Here is a 17,962-nt window from a genome sequence, read left to right as displayed (position 1 = left end):
ATTATGGATGGGTAATGTGGTAAACCAGTGTTGCACCTATATTATGTGATGTAAGGTAGGACCTGTACTACAGGTTCGCCGGTAGCCCCTGCCTGCTGGCTCCGCCCAGTAGGCGGAGTATAAATATGCGTGTCCTCTATTCAGCAGCCATTTCGCCAGCTGCTGTGGGAGGCCACACATCTTACTGCAATAAAGCCACAGTTGTATCCAAACTGAGTCTTTGTACAATTGATCATGCATCAGGTAATAAATGTCTGCGTAGCCAACGACACCCACATCCCATAAATTATTATTTTTTTAAAATTGTGAGGTAGTATGCGATGATTTGGTCATCAACTCATAGAACCACTACAGCGCAGAAGGAGACAAATCGGCCCATCGAGTCTGCACCGACCCTCTGAAAGGGTACCCTACCCGGGGTCAGGTCCCACCCTATACCCTTCATCCAGTAACCCCACCTGACCTAACCTCCAACCTCCAGGATACCAAGGGGCAATGGATCATGTCATTTTTACACCACAGATCAAAGGCCACATCCAATTTTTAAAAATGATAATTTTTGTTCCCCCTGTAGCCAGTTCAGACGAAAGGTTTTTGACCTGAAACGTCAACTCTGTTTCTCTCTTCTCAGACGCTGTCCGACCTGCTGAGTGTTTGCAGCACTTTCTCTTCTTACTTCAGACACCCGGCTGGAGCGTTCCTTGCTTTTGAATCAATATATGCTCGATGATTTAGCGGAGGGTGAAATGTCCTGACGGTGGGCATTCTGCATTCTCGTGACTGTCTAAAGCAATGAGGTCTGATGTTTATAGATTTGATGGGGGGGGGGGGGGGAAGGAGTATTCACTGGGATCCTTCCGTCACCCCGACCCACACAATGCCAACCCCGCGCCCAAGTTCTCACCCACCAGTCTCATCGGGAGCTTCACTTGGAGAAAGTCGTACCAAATGCTCACAACAAACTGAACCATCACAGCACAGAGCAAAGAACAAAGAAATACCCAACAAAGAAGTTGTCTAACCTCTTTATTTCACTAAAAATATATATGGGTGACGTAAGACTGAATAACAGAGTAATGCTTTCAAATATTAATACAGTCAAAAGTAGCCATTATCCATTTTTGGAGGGGGGGGGAAATGGTTGGCATCATTCCCATCATCCTTTGCTGCCTGAAGAAAACGGTTGCCATGCAATCTGGGAAGGTGAATTGAAGCTGCCTGTGGGTCACAGGGTGAAAGGTCAGATTGAGAAGTACCATCACTTGTAAAAGTTATCTATTGCATAAAAGTATGTGTTTTTTTTTTAAAACTCCCATCACCCGAGGCACATTAATCTCGTCATAATGAGTATGCCAGGATTGACAAAAGTGACGTCTCTCGTCAAGGTTTGGATCAAGTCACAACCAGAGTTTGTATAACAGGGTACCTGAAGGTTCGGAGGGGCAGGGGCGCACACTAAAAACGGGAAGGAGCACCTATCCACGGTAAACGAAAGAACGGAGACGTGGGAGCGACACTCCCACTCCATTTGCGGTTAAGAACCTGGTCATCAGGCTCGAGATGCTCCTGGTGTTGCTGTATGTGGTGCAACTGATAATGATCTTTATTATTGTCACAAGTAGGCTTACATTAACACTGCAATGAAGTTACTGTGAAAAGCCCCTAGTCGCCACATTCCGGCACCTGTTCGGGAACGCGGAGGGTGAATTCAGAATGTCCAATTCACCTAACAACACGTCTTTCGGGACTTGTGGGAGGAAACTGGAGCGCCCGGAGGAAACCCACGCAGACACGGGGAGAACCTCCGCACAGACAGTGACCCGATCCGGGAATCGAACCCAGGTCCCTGGTGCTGTGAAACAACAGTGTTAACCACTGTGCTACCGTGCCACCCACTGTGGCACATTCCTCACCCCCTCGTGCCGTGGCCATTATCCGAGCCATCTTCCGTTTTATCTGGAGGTTGAAAATGGGCCGTATTCTCAGGGACACGATGTACAAACCGCTAGATGAGGAGGAAGGGGGAGCGGGTGAGTGGGAATGAAATGTACCCAACATGGCCCTCCATCCTGATGGCCACCTTTGTGTGTGACTGCGCCAAGCTGTGCATGGACCCTGAGTACGCAAGCATCGTTCTGAGGATCTACCGGACCCCGGTGTTACAAAGGATGGGTCTGGCCTCGTTGCAGCTGAACGCTCCGAGCAGTTGGACAGTGCGCACCACCTATCTCTCGTAGGAAAAGTCTGTGCGGGAAAAACACCTTTACCCACAAGCCAGTGGTCTGCTCGTAATGTCCTAGATGGTGGATCCTGTTGGATGAGTCCCTGAGCAGACTGTCAAAAGCCATTTGGCAGAATTGCTTCATCGCCAGAACTTTCAAACAAGCACCAGAAACGTAGCTTGGCAAAGAAGGTCTGGCGAGCGATGCGGTAGTTTTCAGTGGTTCATCCTGAGCAGCCAGATTCTTTGCTCGATTGGCTGTTCCCAGTGACGCACTCAACGACAAACATCATTTGGCGCATGGAGACCATCGAGTGGGGCGGAGCACAAGGGATAAGGCGTTTACACTGCTTGCAGCTCTGAAATCAGATCACAGAAATCTGTAGCAAGCACGCACCGAGGGAGGACGGAGACATAAATGGGAGGTGAGAGTTTTTTTATAATAGCAGATGAACGTGCCCAGAATCGATCTGCTGAATATGGAGAACCCTAGCCCCTTAGAAAACTTGGCGTGACAGTCTTAGTCCTCATCAATCTTGTGAAAAAAAGTATTACAGTGTCGGCTCGTAGCCTTAAAATAAAAATCAGTCTAAATATCAATTTGGCCTCTTACCGTGCTGTTGCTGCATTACACAGGGAGCGCTTTATTGAGGGACTGTAACAGAAAGAGAAATGGAAAATTGGTTTGTTTTATCATCTCTGCAATTCTGACTGTGCTGTGTCAGTCGTTCAATCTCTATCCCCTCACCCATTCATCATGTGTGCACCCAGTCGGCGCTCATTGTCCCATTGTGTGACTCTTCTGCCCTCCTTAACCAGCAAACTCGAATGCCCCCTTATTGACCTCGTCCCCTTTCAGGAATATTTCGATAATTACAAGTGCATGATGTAATGAGATGTATAATGTGAGGAGTGTAAAGGGTTATGTGGTAGTATGCATTAGGGATCATGTGGGACTGTGAAGCCGTGATGTCATTGGCTGACAGATCCCGGGTCCTGGTTGGCTGTTGATCTCTAGCTCCGCCCTGAAGGCGGAGTATAAGAACCAGGAGTTCTCCCCCGCAGGCCAGTCTGTTGCTGAACTGCGGGGTACAAGTCACGCTTAATAAAGCCTCATCGACTTCATCTCTATTCGTCTCTCGTGAGTCTTTGTGCGCTACAGGTTAACAAGATGATGTTCATGTATCTCAACACTAGATGGCATCACTGAGTAGTCTTATAAAAGGCTATGTCTCTTAGCATTCTGGGATTTAAGATCATTAAATAAACCCGGAATTAAAAAGTTATAACAGTAACCAGGAAACTACCAGGTTGTGATTCTTAACAAAGCGCCTGGTTGAGTACAAAGAACAATAAATAAATAAATAATCTTAATTGTCACAAGCAGGCTTACATTAACGCTGCAATGAAGCTGCTGTGAAAAGCCCCCGGTCGCCACATTCTGGCGCCTGTTTGGGTACACGGAGGGAGAATTCAGAATTCTCAGCTGGTACGGGAATTTAACCCGCACTGCTGACCTTATTCTGCATCACAATCCAGCTGTCTAGCCCACTGAGCTAAACCAGCCCCATATATACAGCACAGGAGGCCCTTCGGCCCTCCAAGCCTGTACCAACCTTGGCCAAAGCCCTTGGCACTTCCTGCAAGAACAAAGAACAATACCCTCCAGGGGCGGGGGATGGGGGGGGATCTGCTGCCTTTACCTAGTTTGACCTTCGCGGGATTTGACCCCATGCCCCCAGTGCATCAGCCTGGACTTTTGGATTAATGGCGCGGTGCCATTGCCACGTGGAAGGACAAGGGCAGCAGATGCCCAGGAACACCGCCGCCTGCAGGTCCCCCTCCGCACCACTCACCAGCCTGACCTGGAAATATATTGGCCGTTCCTGCACAGGGACTGCAGTGGATCAAGATGGAGACACACCGCCGTCTTCTTGAGGGCAATTAGAGATGGGAAATAGGCAGCACGGTGGCGCAGTGGTTAGCACTGCTGCCTCACGGCGCAGAGGACCGGGGTTCTCTCCCGGCTCTGGGTCACTGTCCGTGTGAAGTTTGCACATTCTGTCTGTATTTGCATGGGCTTCGCCCCCCACCCACCCCCCCCAACCCAAAGAAGTGCAGGGTAGGTGGATTGGCCAAGTTAAATTGCCCCTTAATTGGAAAACAAATGAATTGGGTACTCTAAATTTTTTTTTTTTTTTTAAAGAGATGGGAAATAAATACTGGCCCAGCCAACGACACCCAAGAATGAATAAATTAAATTAAATTAAAAATATTGCGCTCTGAATTGGTCTGGCAAGCCACTTGGTGGTCAAGAAGACAACTCACCAACACTGAGCGGCAATTAGGAGTGGGCATTAATCACTGGCCAGGCCACGTGACGTTAATGAAGAAAAGAGCGAGGTTGGACACCATGTTCATCAAAGGCTTTCATAGTTGTGTAGACTGGGACTGTACTCGTTGGAATTTAGAAGGATGCGGGGGAATCTTATAGAAACATATAAAATTATGAACGGAATAGCATATGAAGGGTTGTTTCCACTGGCGGGTGAAAGCAGAACTAGGGGGCATAGCCTCAAAATAAGGGGAAGTAGATTTAGGACTGAGCGTAGGAGGAACTTCTTCACCCAAAGGGTTGTGAATCTATGGAATTCCTTGCCCAGTGCAGAAGTTGAGGCTCCTTCATTAAATGTTTTTAAGATAAAGATAGATAGTTTTTTGAAGAATAAAGGGATTAAGGGTTATGGTGTTCGGGCCGGAAAGCGGAGCTGAGTCCACAAAAGATCAGCCATGATCTCATTGAATGGCGGAGCAGGCTCGAAGGGCCAGATGGCCTACTCCTGCTCCTAGCTCTTATGTTCTTATATAGGCTCATCATTACCCCTCACTTTGGAGGGTCTTGTGTTAAAACCTAGAATCCTATTAACGTTTCTTAAACAACCCAAAGTGCTGCCTTTAATGATCAGAGAACCTGACCTCCCCCCCCCCCCCCCCCCCCCCCCCCCAAATCCTCCAAACTTCTCCCTCCCCCCGTTCTTCCACAGACACTAGCCTATTTCCATTGAGCCTGGACACTGTATTCAAACACTGCGCCGTCATCAGACCCGGCACATAACCGAGACACCACACGAGACAAGAAGGTAAGTGTGACCGCACCTCTCACTTCCAGCTTACATTCCACCTCATCTTCACCAAGGTCATTGATGGCCTTGCAGGTGTATTTGCCACCGTCAAACGTGCTCGGTTTGCGGATCTGCAGCGTCAGGACACCTTCGTTGTGGCGCATCAGGAATTTAGGATCGTCTATGATCGCCATTTTGTTCTTCATCCAGACAATCTTTGGCTGTGTTTTGAGGAGAAAGAAACCGGGTTTACTCGTGTGAAGATCTCAAAAAAAAAGGAAGCGAGTTACAATAGCAGGGTAGCACGGTGGTTAGCACAATTGCTTCACAGCTCCAGGGTCCCAGGTTCGATTCCGGCTTGGGTCACTGTCTGTGCGGAGTCTGCACGTTCTCCCCGTGGGTTTGCTCCGGGTGCTCCGGTTTCCTCCCACAGTCCAAAGATGTGTAGGTCAGGTGGATTGGTTATGCTAAAAAATTGCCCTTAGTGTCCAAAATTGCCCTTCGTGTTAGGTCGGGTTACTGGGTTATGGGGATAGGATGGAGGTGTGGGATTTGGTAGGGTGCTCTTTCAAACGAGCCGGTGCAGACTCGATGGGCCGAATGGCCTCCTTCTGCACTGTAAATTCTATGAAAACTCTACGAGTCGCGAAGCAGGAAAGAAAGGTCTTGCGTTTGTCGGTTTCGCAGAGGTGTTCCAAATCGTGAGGGGTCTGGACAGAGTCGACAGGGAGAAACCGTTCCCATTGGTGGAGGGATCGAGAACGAGAACAGGCTTAAGGTATCGGCGAAAGGAGCAATGGGGGACACGAGAGGAACCTGTTCACACAACGAGCGGTTAGGATCTGGAATGCGCTGCCTGAGAGAGGGCGGTGGAGGCGGGTTCGATGAAGGCTTTCAACAGGGAATTAGATTATTACCTGTGAAGGAAGAAGAGCTACAAAAGTGGTTAGCACTGCTGCCTCACGTCACCGAGGACCCGGATTCGATCCCGGCCCCGGGTCACTGTCCGTGTGGAGTTTGCACATTCTCCCCGTGTCTGCGTGGGTTTCACCCCCACAACCCAAAGATGAGCCGGGTAGGTGGATTGGCCACGCTAAATTGCCCCTTAATAAAGAAGGGCGACTTGGCTGAAGGTATGGAAGTGACACTCGATGAATTGCTCCTTCAGAGGGCTGGTGCAGACACCATGGTTCGAATGGCCTCCTTCTGTGCTGCAACCAGGTTATGATTCCGTATTAGAATGCCTTTGGCAACCCCTGATCTTCTCAGTGTTTTACAAACAGACAATCACTGGGGTTGAGGTTACAATCAGATCAGCCATAATAGTATTGAATGGCGGTGCCAGCTCGAGGGGCTGAATGGTCTTCTCCTGCTGCTAATTCATATACGGATATGTATATGAGATAAATGACCAGATATTGAGCGTAAAATTGGACATGGAAAGGGACACAAACTAAGGGTCACTTTTATTGCATGCCCGAAATGTAAGTATAAGGCCAGCGTTCCCACGCCTGGGCATAGCCTCAGAGAATCCAGACTAACATACTTACTTTGGGACTTCCCCGTACAGAACAACTCAGCTTTGCTGTGTAACCTGCAATGACAGAACGATCCAGTAGAGGCTGCGTGAACTTCGGTGCGTGGTTAAAGTCGTGCTCCTTGTACGGTGCTGGATTGTAGGACTTGCCTGCGGAGGGAGAAGGAGAGGAATTAAGATCAGGCTCATCTATTTTTGCAAAGCTGGCTGGTGCATTCTTTCACTTGCCTGTGTCGCCTCAGAACCGGGTGACCCCGGATGCTGGTAGGTACTCGCCCTGTGTCGGGAACCATGCTCACTGTCACGGAAGACTAGTTTTTCGTGAAATGAATTTACCGGCTGCTGTGAACATAGAACATACAGTGCAGAAGGAGGCCATTCGGCCCATCGATTCTGCACCAACCCACTTAAGCCCCCACTTCCACCCTATCCCCGTAACCCAATAACCCCTCCTAACCTTTTTTTTTGGTCACTAAGGGGCAATTTATCATGGCCAATCCGCCTAACCTGCACGTCTTTGGACTGTGGGAGGAAACCGGTGCATCCGGAGGAAACCCACGCAGACACGGGGGAGAACGTGCAGACTCCGCACAGACGGTGACCCAGCGGGGAATCGAACCTGGGATCTCTGGCACTGTGATGCCACAGTGCTATCCACATGTGCTACCGTGCTGCCCCCTATGGTGGGATTTGAAACCCGTGGCCCCAGAGCCTTGATTACTCGTCCAGTGACATTACCACTAGGCTACCCGCACCTCCCCAGAGTGCGAGGGTGGAGCTTAAACCCGCAACCTACCTTCAACGGCTGAGCTGACACTTTGATCTATAGTAAATTGTGTGTCGGGTTAGTTGTTGACAGCGTGGTGTCATGTGAGAGTACCTTTAAGAAATGGGTGTTTACTACTGCAGTGATGTCAGAGAGTGGGTGGAGATGGGCTGTCCCTCAGCTTCTTACTTTCGTTTTAGGCTGTTTGCTGCAGGGTGTGTTTTAGTTTCGTTTTCAGTGTTGGAGCTGAAGCCAGGCAGAGCAGGAGTACTGTTGATCTCGCTGCCATGAAAAGACTATCTCTTGATCATTTGGTGAATTCAGAATTATAAATGTTCTCAGTAGTGAATGTAAACCTAGTGTGCTTCTGTTAAAAGGTGTTTCTGTTGTCTTCTGGATGTTGTTTGGGAAGTTACTAAGGATTACTTAGTGTTGTATTCTTTGGGGGTTGTATTTGAATTGATGGTTGCTAAGATGTTCACTGTATGTTTTAAAAAGGTTAACTTGAGTTCATAGAATAAACATTGTGTTGTTTTAAAAAATACTTTTCCATTTCTGCTGTACCACACCTGTAGAGTGGGCCGTGTGCTCCCCATACCACAATCCATTAAAAGTTGTGGGTCAGGTGAATTCCATGATACACTTTGGGGTTCTCTAAACTCTGGCCCATAACAGTGGGATGGGAAAAGCAGAGTGGCATAACCTTCAAATTGCGGTGGGGGGGGGGGGGGGGATATTCCTTCCCTAGACAGCGCATCCAAACATGGAGAGATTTGGGTGTTCCTATGATATCCCGATGAGAGAGGAGGCAATCCTGTCACTTACTGTCTTTCTGGATGTAGGCCGTGTTCTTTGATGTTCTTGGCTTGTCACTTAGGCCACAGATATTCTCACTGAAGACGCGGAAGTAGTACTCATTGCCCATGATGAGATCAGAGATGGTGCAGTGAGGTTTGTGGTTATGCTCGTACACAGTGAACCATTCCTGAAAGCAATGGGTGAAAGTTTGTCACTATTTTCCCGGTCGGAGCCAAACCAGGGGTCAAAACCTCTCTGAGAAATTTCCTCCATCTAAATGTTGACCAAAGCCGCTGTCTTCAGCCCCCACTACGCACACTGTTTCCTCGCAACGGACTCCTTCCCGCTCCCAGTCTGAAGCTGAACCCTGGATTTGGCATTGCGTTGAGCTATCGACCAACGCCATCAGTAAGACTGCCTATTTCCACCTCCGGCATATCAGAATCCCTACAGTGCAGAAGGAGGCCATTCAGTCGGTCCGCACCGACCCTCCGAAAAAGCACCCCACCCCAGGCCCACGGCCGCACCCTATCCCCGTAACCCCACCCAACCTTTGGACACTAAGGGGCGCCCTAGCATGGCCAATCCACCTAAACCTGCACATCTTTGGAGTGTGCGAGGAAACCGGAGCATCCAGGGGGAAACCCACGCATGCACGGGGAGAATGTGCAAACCCCATACAGTTATCCAAGGCCGGAATCAAACCCAGATTCCTGGTGTTGTGAGGCAGCAATGCCAACCACTGTGTCACCATACCGCCCAACTGTGCCACGGTCTCCACTCTCCTGCTGCTAAAACCCTCAGTCAAGCTTATTTTACCTCTAGACTCAACGATTCCAGTGCACTCTTGGTTGGCCCCCTACAATCTTACCCCTGTAAACTTGAGGGTCATCTAAATCTCTGCTGTCCATGTCCTTATTTGTACTGTGTCCCATTCACCACGTCCCATTCACCTATCATTCTTCTGCTTGCTACTCCCTTTTAAGCAACACCTCAACTCTCATCCTTATTTCAAAATCCCTCCATGGTCTGGCACCTCCATATCTCTACCTCTCCAGCCAGCCCCCCGCTCCCATCTAGTTCTGGATTTTGAGTGATTTGATTTGCTCCACCAATGCCGGTCATCTTTTTAAGCTGTCTGGGCCCCTCGCCCTAACATTCACACCCTAAACCCTTCTCTGTACCTCTCCTCCCTCCTGTAAGAGCTCCTTAAAACCGCCCCCTCACCTAACTTTTGCCGTTCGCCCCTCAGCTCAGCTGAGGTTCATTGTCCAATATTGTTTTAGAACACTCCCATGAGGTGCCTTTACATCAAATGGATCCCAAGCCAGGTGGCGAAGTATGAAACATGAAACCCAATGCAAATCCTATTTTGGTTTATTTACAGACAGGATGCAGCATTGCACATTCCTGCCTCCTATTTACCAGAAATATTTCTGTTGAGCATACCAATAAAATAAACAAATGGACAAATAGAAGTAGCAGGCCCATAAAGGGGAAGTCTTTCTTTATATGTGCTCAAGGTATGTAATCAATCAATGCCCTTCACCTTTGTATCCTTAACCTTGATCATACAACTAACATCCCATTAACACTTAGGCTGATTTTATCAAAGGAGCTACATAAAGATTCAATTTTAGAGGGCTACGGAGATAGAGCTGGGGAATGGGACTTGCTAGGTGGCTCTTTCGGGAGCCGGTGCAGACCCGATGGGCCGAATGGCCTCCTTCTGTACTGTGAAATTCTACGATTCTATGTTTCCATAAATACAAGTTGTTGCTGTTGAGAAGGTGGGGGAAGGAATCTGCTGGCACTTGCTGCTTGAGCGTTGGGGGCAGCACGGTAGCATTGTGGATAGCACAAATGCTTCACAGCTCCAGGGTCCCAGGTTCGATTCCAGCTTGGGTCACTGTCTGTGCGGAGTCTGCACATCCTCCCCGTGTGTGCGTGGGTTTCCTCCGGGTGCTCCGGTTTCCTTCCACAGTCCAAAGATGTGCGGGTTAGGTGGATTGGCCATGCTAAATTGCCCATAGTGTCCAAAATTGCCCTTAGTGTAGGGCGGGGTTACTGGGTTATGGGGATAGGGTGGAGGTGTGGACCTTGGGTAGGGTGCTCTTTCCGAGAGCCGGTGCAGACTCGATGGGCCGAATGGCCTCCTTCTGCACTGTAAATTCTATGATACTATGACTATGATACTATGTTCAGGTTAGGTGGATTGGCTAAATTGCCCCATTGTGTCCAAAAACGTATAGGTTAGGTGGGGTTATGGGGATACTGGGATGGGACAGAGGATTGGTCCTAGTTAGGGTACTCTTTCAGAAATTCGGTGCAGACTCCTTTTAAAAAAAATTTAGAGTACACAATTCATTTTTTCCAATTAAGGGGCAATTTAGCGTGGCCAATCCACCTACCCTGCGCATCTTTGGGCTGTGGGGGCGAAACCCATGCAAACACGGGGAGAATGTGCAAACTCCACATGGACAGTGACCCAGAGCCAGGATCGAACCCAGGACCTCGGTGCCGTGAGGCAGCAGTGCTAAATACTGCGCCACCGTGCTTGTCATGTGAGGGTACCTTTAAGACATGGATGTTTAAGCAATGTACCTTTAAGAAACCAGTGATGTCATCGAGTGGGTGGAGCTCAGCTCAGTTCAGCCATTTTGCAGGTTTTTAGTTTCAGTTTAAAAAAACAGTATGTGTCTGTCTGTGTGTTTCCAGAGAGCTGCAAGTTTGAAAAGCAGCTTGTTTTGCAGTGAGCTGGAGTTGTTGTGACCTCTGCCATAAAAGACCATCTCTGGATCATTTGGGTGATTTAAACTCATAAATATATATATCCTTTAACCTGATGTGATACTGTTTAAAGGTGTTAAGCCTCTTGGAAGTTTGAAGGAACAGTTTAAGGAGTTATTTACTGTTGCAATATTTTCTGAGTTATCTTTGAAGTAAGGGGTGTTAAGAGATCCAATGTTTATTTAAGATGTTAAGTTGAGTTCATGGAATAAACAGTGTTTAGTGTTTAAAATCCCACATGTCCATTATTGTAATCCCACACCTAGGGAAAAAGCCGTATGCTCGGAAAAGCAACAAATCCATTAAAGGGAGAGGTTGGTTGAACTCCATAATACATTTTGGGGTTCTGAAAACGCCTCGCCCATAACAATTGGGGGCTCGAGGGGGATAAAAGTCTATCTATTGGATTGGCTTTTGTGAACTTAAAAGACAGTGAAGGATTGTTGCTTTTCCGGTGTGGTATTTTAGTTTAAGTGGGGAGAGTGTTGTGAACAATGGCTCTTTCAGAGGCTCAGAAGTTTTTGGGGGTGGAGAATGTCACACGTAGTACTTTACGGACAGAAACAAAAAGCAGACTGTTAGATTTGGCAAAAACATTGCAGTTAACATTACCTGACAAAATGCAAAAAGATGAGGTAATTATGGCGGTGGTTAAACATGAAAAGTTGCCTGAGATAGAGTTTGACTCATTGGAAATGGCAAAAATTCAGTTGCAAATTAAACAAATGGAACATGAGAAAGAATTAAAGCGGCTGGAATACGAGAGTGAGAGAGAGGAAAAAGAAAGAGAAAGAGAGAGAGAGGAAAAAGAAAAGGAGAGAGAAGTAAGGAGAAAAGAAAGAATAGCCCTAGCAGAACAAAAAGAAAAAGAAAGAGCGATACAGACCAGGGAAAAAGATGAAGAGAGGGAGTTTGAACTTCAGAAAATGGCCATGAAACATGACAATCAGTTAGAATTGGCAGACGTAAAGGGAAACGTACAGTGGGATGAAAGTGATGAGGATAATGAGACAGAGCGGCATAGTCAAAGACGTGGTGAGAATCTATTTAAATATGTCCAAGCATTGCCAAGGTTTGATGAGAAGGAAGTGGAAGCCTTTTTCATTTCATTTGAGAAGGTAGCTAAACAAATGAAATGGCCACACGACATGTGGGTGTTACTGATTCAAACAAAGCTGGTAGGTGGAGCTAATGAAGTGTTTGCATCACTACCGGAGGAGGTATCTGGAACGTATGAGGAGGTGTAGAAATCCATCTTAAGTGCATATGAGCTAGTGCCTGAAGCTTATAGACAAAGGTTTAGAAATTTAAGGAAAGAATTTGGTCAAACATACATGGAGTTTGAAAGGCTCAAACAGAGTAATTTTGATGGGTGGATAAGGGCTTTGAAAATAGACCAAACGTATGAAGCTCTCAGAGAAATTATACTTTTGGAGGAGTTTAAAAATTCAATTCCTGATGTAGTGATAACTATGTGGAAGAACAGAGGGTTAAAACTGCGAGATTAGCAGCAGAAATGGCAGATGATTATGAATTAGTTCATAAATCAAAGATTGGTTTCCGACATCAGTTTCAGCCGATGAGGGATAGAAACTGGGGACGTAAGAAATACTCAATTGGTAAAGGTAAAGGTGATCTGATGGGAGACAATAAAGAGAGTGTACCTCAGATTAACAAAGAAATCCAAGAGGGTGGAAAAGAAATGAAAAGTTTCAAATATTTTCACTGTAATAAACTAGGCCATGTAAAGTCACAGTGTTGGTGGTTGAAGAAAAGCACTGGGAAGGCTGATGTGGTAAAACAGGATAAGACAGTGGGGTTTGTTAAGAGTGGTAAAGGAAAGCCCAAGGGAAGCGAAGGGGGTGCAAACGATTGTACAGCCTGTTCAAGAAGTAATTGTTAAGAAGGTGCCAGATGTCTTTAAAGAATTTACTTGTGTGGGTAAAGTTTACTTATGTGTATCAGGAGGAGCAGGTAAAGAAGTCACAATCTTAAGAGATACAGGGGCTAGTCAATCTTTAATGATAAGAGATGAGGAATTGTGTAGTTTGGGAAAAATGTTGCCAGAAAAGGTGGTGATATGTGGAATTCAGGGTGAGAGGAGTAGCGTTCCATTACATAAGGTAAGGTTGGAAAGTCCAGTGAAGAGTGGTGAAGTGGTAGTAGGAGTAATAGATAAACTAGCTTGTCCAGGAATACAGTTTATCTTGGGTAATGATATAGCTGGATCGCAGGTGGGAGTGATGCCTACTGTGGTTGATAAGCCAGTGGAAAATCAGACAACTGAAGGGTTGAAGGACAAATATCCTGAGATTTTTCCGGATTGTGTTGTAACAAGGTCGCAAAGTCACAGGTTAAGACAAGAGGAGAAATCAAAGAGTGAAGATGAAATTGAAGTGCAATTATCAGAAACAATTTTTGATCAGATGGTTGAAAAAGAACAAGAACAGGTGGAGGATGAGGCGGATATTTTTAGTTCAGGAAAATTGGCGGAGTTACAACAGAAAGATGTAGAAATAAAACGGATATATCAGAAAGCATATACAGAGGAGGAATCTGAGAGGATACCAGAGTGTTATTACCGTAAAAATAATGTCTTGATGAGAAAATGGAGACCTGTACATATGCAGGCGGATGAAAAGTGGGCAGAAGTTCATCAAGTAGTATTGCCAGTAGGGTATGGAAAGGAGGTGTTGCGAGTTGCACATGAGGTACCAGTGGGAGGTCATTTGGGAATAAGGAAAACTCAAGCTAAAATCCAGAAACATTTTTATTGGCCTGGACTACATAAAGATGTAGTTAAATTTTGTCAATCATGTCACACATGTCAAGTGTTAGGGAAAACTAAAGCAGTGATAAAACCAGTGCCCTTAATACCCATTCCAGCATTTGAGGAACCTTTTACAAGGGTCCTAATCGATTGTGTAGGACCGCTTCCTAAAACAAAAAGTGGGAATCAATATCTTTTGACTGTAATGGATGTGTCTACTAGGTTTCCAGAGGCCATTCCAGTACGTAATATTACAGCTAAAAGGATTGTGGAGGAGTTACTTAAATTCTTTATTAGATATGGAGTAACCACAGAAATTCAAGCGGATCAAGGAACAAATTTTACTTCAAAGTTATTCAAAGAAGTTTTGGAAAGCTTAGGAATAAAACACTTTAAATCAACTGCATACCATCCAGAATCGCAGGGAGAGTTAGAAAGGTGGCATCAGACATTAAAGACAATGTTGAGGGTGTATTGTCAAGATTATCCAGAGGATTGGGATAAAGGAATTCCATTCATATTGTTTGCAATTAGGGATGCACCTAATGAGTCTACCAAATTTAGTCCTTTTGAACTCATTTTTGGTCATGAGGTAAGAGGACCACTTAAATTGATTAAGGAAAAATTGGTGGGTGAGAAATCGGAAATTGCACTATAGGATTACGTGTCAAATTTTAGGGAACGATTAAATTGAGCAGGTGAATTGGATAGACAACATTTGAAAGTTGCACAAAATGTGATGAAACGGGTAGCGGACAAGAAATCCAAAGTTCGTAGTTTTGCCAGTGGGGATAAAGTTTTAGTGTTGTTACCAGTGGTAGGGGAGCCTTTAAAAGCTAGGTTTGTGGACCGTATCAGATTGAAAGGAAATTAAGTGAGGTATATTATGTGGTAAACACATCAGATAGAAGGAAAACTCACCGAGTGTATCATGTGAATATGCTTAAAAGGTACTTTGAAAGGGAAGGAGAGAAAAAGGAGGTTTTAATGATTCTAACTCAAAGTGACGAACCAAATCCAGATGACTGTAAATTTGACATACCTCAAATTAAATTGGAAAATGAGGATGTTCTTAAAAATTGGGATGAATTGTTAAGTTACCTTCCAGAGGAAAAACGAACTGACCTGTTATTGATATCACATGGGCAAGTTTGTAGAGATAAATTGGGAAGTACAAAAATGGCTATACATGATGTAGATGTGGGAAATGCTGTTCCTATCCAACAACATCCATATAGACTTAATCCTTTAAAATTGGCAATGGCATAATTGAAGTGGGTTGCAGCCAATGGAGCTCACCCATGGTGATGGTACCTAAACCAGACGGTACCCAACGGTTGTGTGTGGACTATGGAAAGGTGACTGCAGTTACAAGAACGGACTCTTATCCTATCCCGCGTTGGGAGGATTGCATTGAGAAATTGGGACAATCTGCTTTTATTTCCAACTTCCAGAAATGGAAAGAACATTTAAAATATCGTATGGAGTTCTTCGATCGACTTCAGGAGGCAGGTTTGATGGTGAACCTAGCCGAAAGTGAATTTGGAGAAACCCGAATCACTTTCTTTGTGGAGTTTCCGATACCCTCAAGACAAAGGGAAATAATGCGATTTCTTAGCATGAGTGGATTTGATCGAACAGCTGTGCAAAGGTTTTGTGGCGTGATTACTCCACTGATGGAATTGCTGAAGAAACGTAAAAAAATTCAATGGACAGCGGACTTTCAACAGGCATTTGACTGCCTGAAAGCTGTGATCACCAATGTTCCTGTATTGGAGAATTGCAAGGGACTCTGTGGTCAGATTGAACTAAATTATCTGATTCTGAAGAGAAATGCCGAGGAGTAGAGGAATGGATGGATCGTGCAGAGACTTTGTTCAAAGAGACTGTCAATCGAGAAGGATTTCGGTTGGAGGAAGAAGAATAAAGAAAAATGGACTATATTATTATATCTGTTTGCGTGTGTTGTTTTTTTTTTAAAACGAAAAGGTATATTTACTGTGGATGGTGCAAAAGTGAAAAATGAAACCATCTTGAAGTTGATGGTTTATTTTTTTTCTCGGGGGGGAGGTGTCATGTGAGGGTACCTTTAAGAAACCAGTGATGTCATAGAGTGGGTGGAGCTCAGCTCAGTTCAGCCATTTTGCAGGTTTTTAGTTTCAGTTTAAAAAAAACAATGTGTGTGTGTTTCCAGAGAGCTGCAAGTTTGAAAAGCAGCTTGTCTTGCAGTGAGCTGGAGTTGTTGTGACCTCTGCCATAAAAGACCATCTCTGGATCATTTGGGTGATTTAAACTCATAAATATATATATCCTTTAACCTGATGTGATACTGTTTAAAGGTGTTAAGTCTCTTGGAAGTTTGAAGGAACAGTTTAAGGAGTTATTTACTGTTGCAATATTTTCTGAGTTATCTTTGAAGTAAGGGGTGTTAAGAGATCCAATGTTTATTTAAGATGTTAAGTTGAGTTCATGGAATAAACAGTGTTTAGTGTAAAAAAAACCACGTGTCCATAATTGTAATCCCACACCTAGGGAAAAAGCCGTGTCCTCGGAAAAGCAACAAATCCATTAAAGGGAGAGGTAGGTTGAACTCCATGATACATTTTGGGGTTCTGAAAATGCCTCACCTATAACAGTGCTGCCCTGGGTTGGTGCAGACTCGATGGGCCGAATGTCCTCCTTCTGCACTGTAGGGATTCTATGGACATTGCGGGGGCAGAAATAATCTATTTAAATCGGCTGCTGTTCGCCTTGACGTTGAGGAACCCAAAGAAGAGGCGTGCGCACTACTACCTTCAGTGACTCAGTGTAAGGGCGTTGGGATTCAATGCTGCTTGGTGTATATAGCAAAGCGTGTGTCAATATATCGTCCTGCCAATTTTACTCTCTCACCATGGTTTTCTTATCGGCTTTCTGAATGGTGTAGCCAATGATTTCCGTGTTCCCGGTGTCCTTTGGCGGTTCCCACTCTATGCTAGCGTTGAATCCCCAGACATCTACAATCTTCAGGCTCTCTGGAGGTCCGGGCTTATCTGGAATAGATTCAGAACAAAGAAACATTACGACAAAGAAACTGCAGTCACCTATCAAGAGAATAAAGTGAACTGAGGGAATGCTGCACTGTCTAGGTGATATTGTGTGGACGAGATGGTAAATAGAGGCCTCTTGATCTCCTTGGCTGGTCGTTATGTATCGTGCTCTGGGATCTATAAAGAGCCATATGGAGTACTCCAAATGGCCTGGCCAACATGCATCCCTAAAACATCACCAAAGGGAGATCGTCTGGTCATTAATGTCATCATATTAAACATTGAAGATCCTGAGGGGTCTTGACAGGGTGGACGTGGGGTGGATGTTTCCCTCTTGTGGGAGAATCTAGAACTAGTGGGTCACTGTTTAAAAATAAGGGGGGTCGCCCATTTCAGATGGGGAGAATATACTTCTCTCAGAGGGTCTTGAGTCTCTGGAATTCCCTTCCTGAAAAGACGGTGGAAGCAGAGACTTGAATATTTTTAAGGCCGGGATGGATAGATTCTGGGTAAGCAAGGTTATCAGGGGGTGGGTGGGATGCAGGTTGGAGGTTACTATCAGATAGGCCATGATCGTATTGAATGGCAGAGCAGGCTCGAAGGGCCGAATGGCCCACTCCTGCTCCTTGTTCATAGCAGGCCTTGGGAGCTTGCTGAACATACACTGTCTGCTGAATTTCCCAACATTACAGGAGGCTGGTACGGGACTTCCAAAACGCTATTGGCTGTATAGAGTCTCAAGTCTTGAAAGAACTGTATAAACACAGATTCTTCCTGCCACAAGACAATCGTGAAACAATTTGACATTTGCACTAATTGACCTTCCCCATCATTTTCGTGCTGCTATTTCTCTGCTCCCTCGTGTCCAGTCCTTCGTTTCATTTGGATTCTCTCCCCCCCCCCCCCCTCACTCACCAGCTTCTAATTGA

General features: G+C 45.7%; 1 protein-coding gene across 1 annotated transcript in view; it reads right to left on the bottom strand.

Moving 5' to 3' along the window:
* Positions 1-1,013: 1,013 nt before the first annotated feature.
* The window catches only part of mybpc2a (myosin binding protein Ca), a 97,964-nt gene continuing 81,015 nt past the window's right edge, over positions 1,014-17,962 (bottom strand). Inside the window, exons 27-32 of the mRNA XM_072492268.1 lie at positions 16,897-17,036; positions 8,472-8,631; positions 6,894-7,030; positions 5,378-5,564; positions 2,835-2,876; positions 1,014-1,218 (exon numbers count right to left, since the gene is read on the bottom strand). Of these exons, the coding sequence (XP_072348369.1) occupies positions 2,866-2,876; positions 5,378-5,564; positions 6,894-7,030; positions 8,472-8,631; positions 16,897-17,036 (635 nt within the window). The 3' untranslated portion in view covers positions 1,014-1,218; positions 2,835-2,865. The remainder of the gene's footprint in view (positions 1,219-2,834; positions 2,877-5,377; positions 5,565-6,893; positions 7,031-8,471; positions 8,632-16,896; positions 17,037-17,962) is intronic.

The sequence above is a fragment of the Scyliorhinus torazame genome, chromosome 29, assembly GCF_047496885.1.
Source record: "Scyliorhinus torazame isolate Kashiwa2021f chromosome 29, sScyTor2.1, whole genome shotgun sequence".
Classification (NCBI taxonomy): domain Eukaryota; kingdom Metazoa; phylum Chordata; class Chondrichthyes; order Carcharhiniformes; family Scyliorhinidae; genus Scyliorhinus; species Scyliorhinus torazame.
This window is presented reverse-complemented; position numbering and strand designations above follow the sequence as displayed.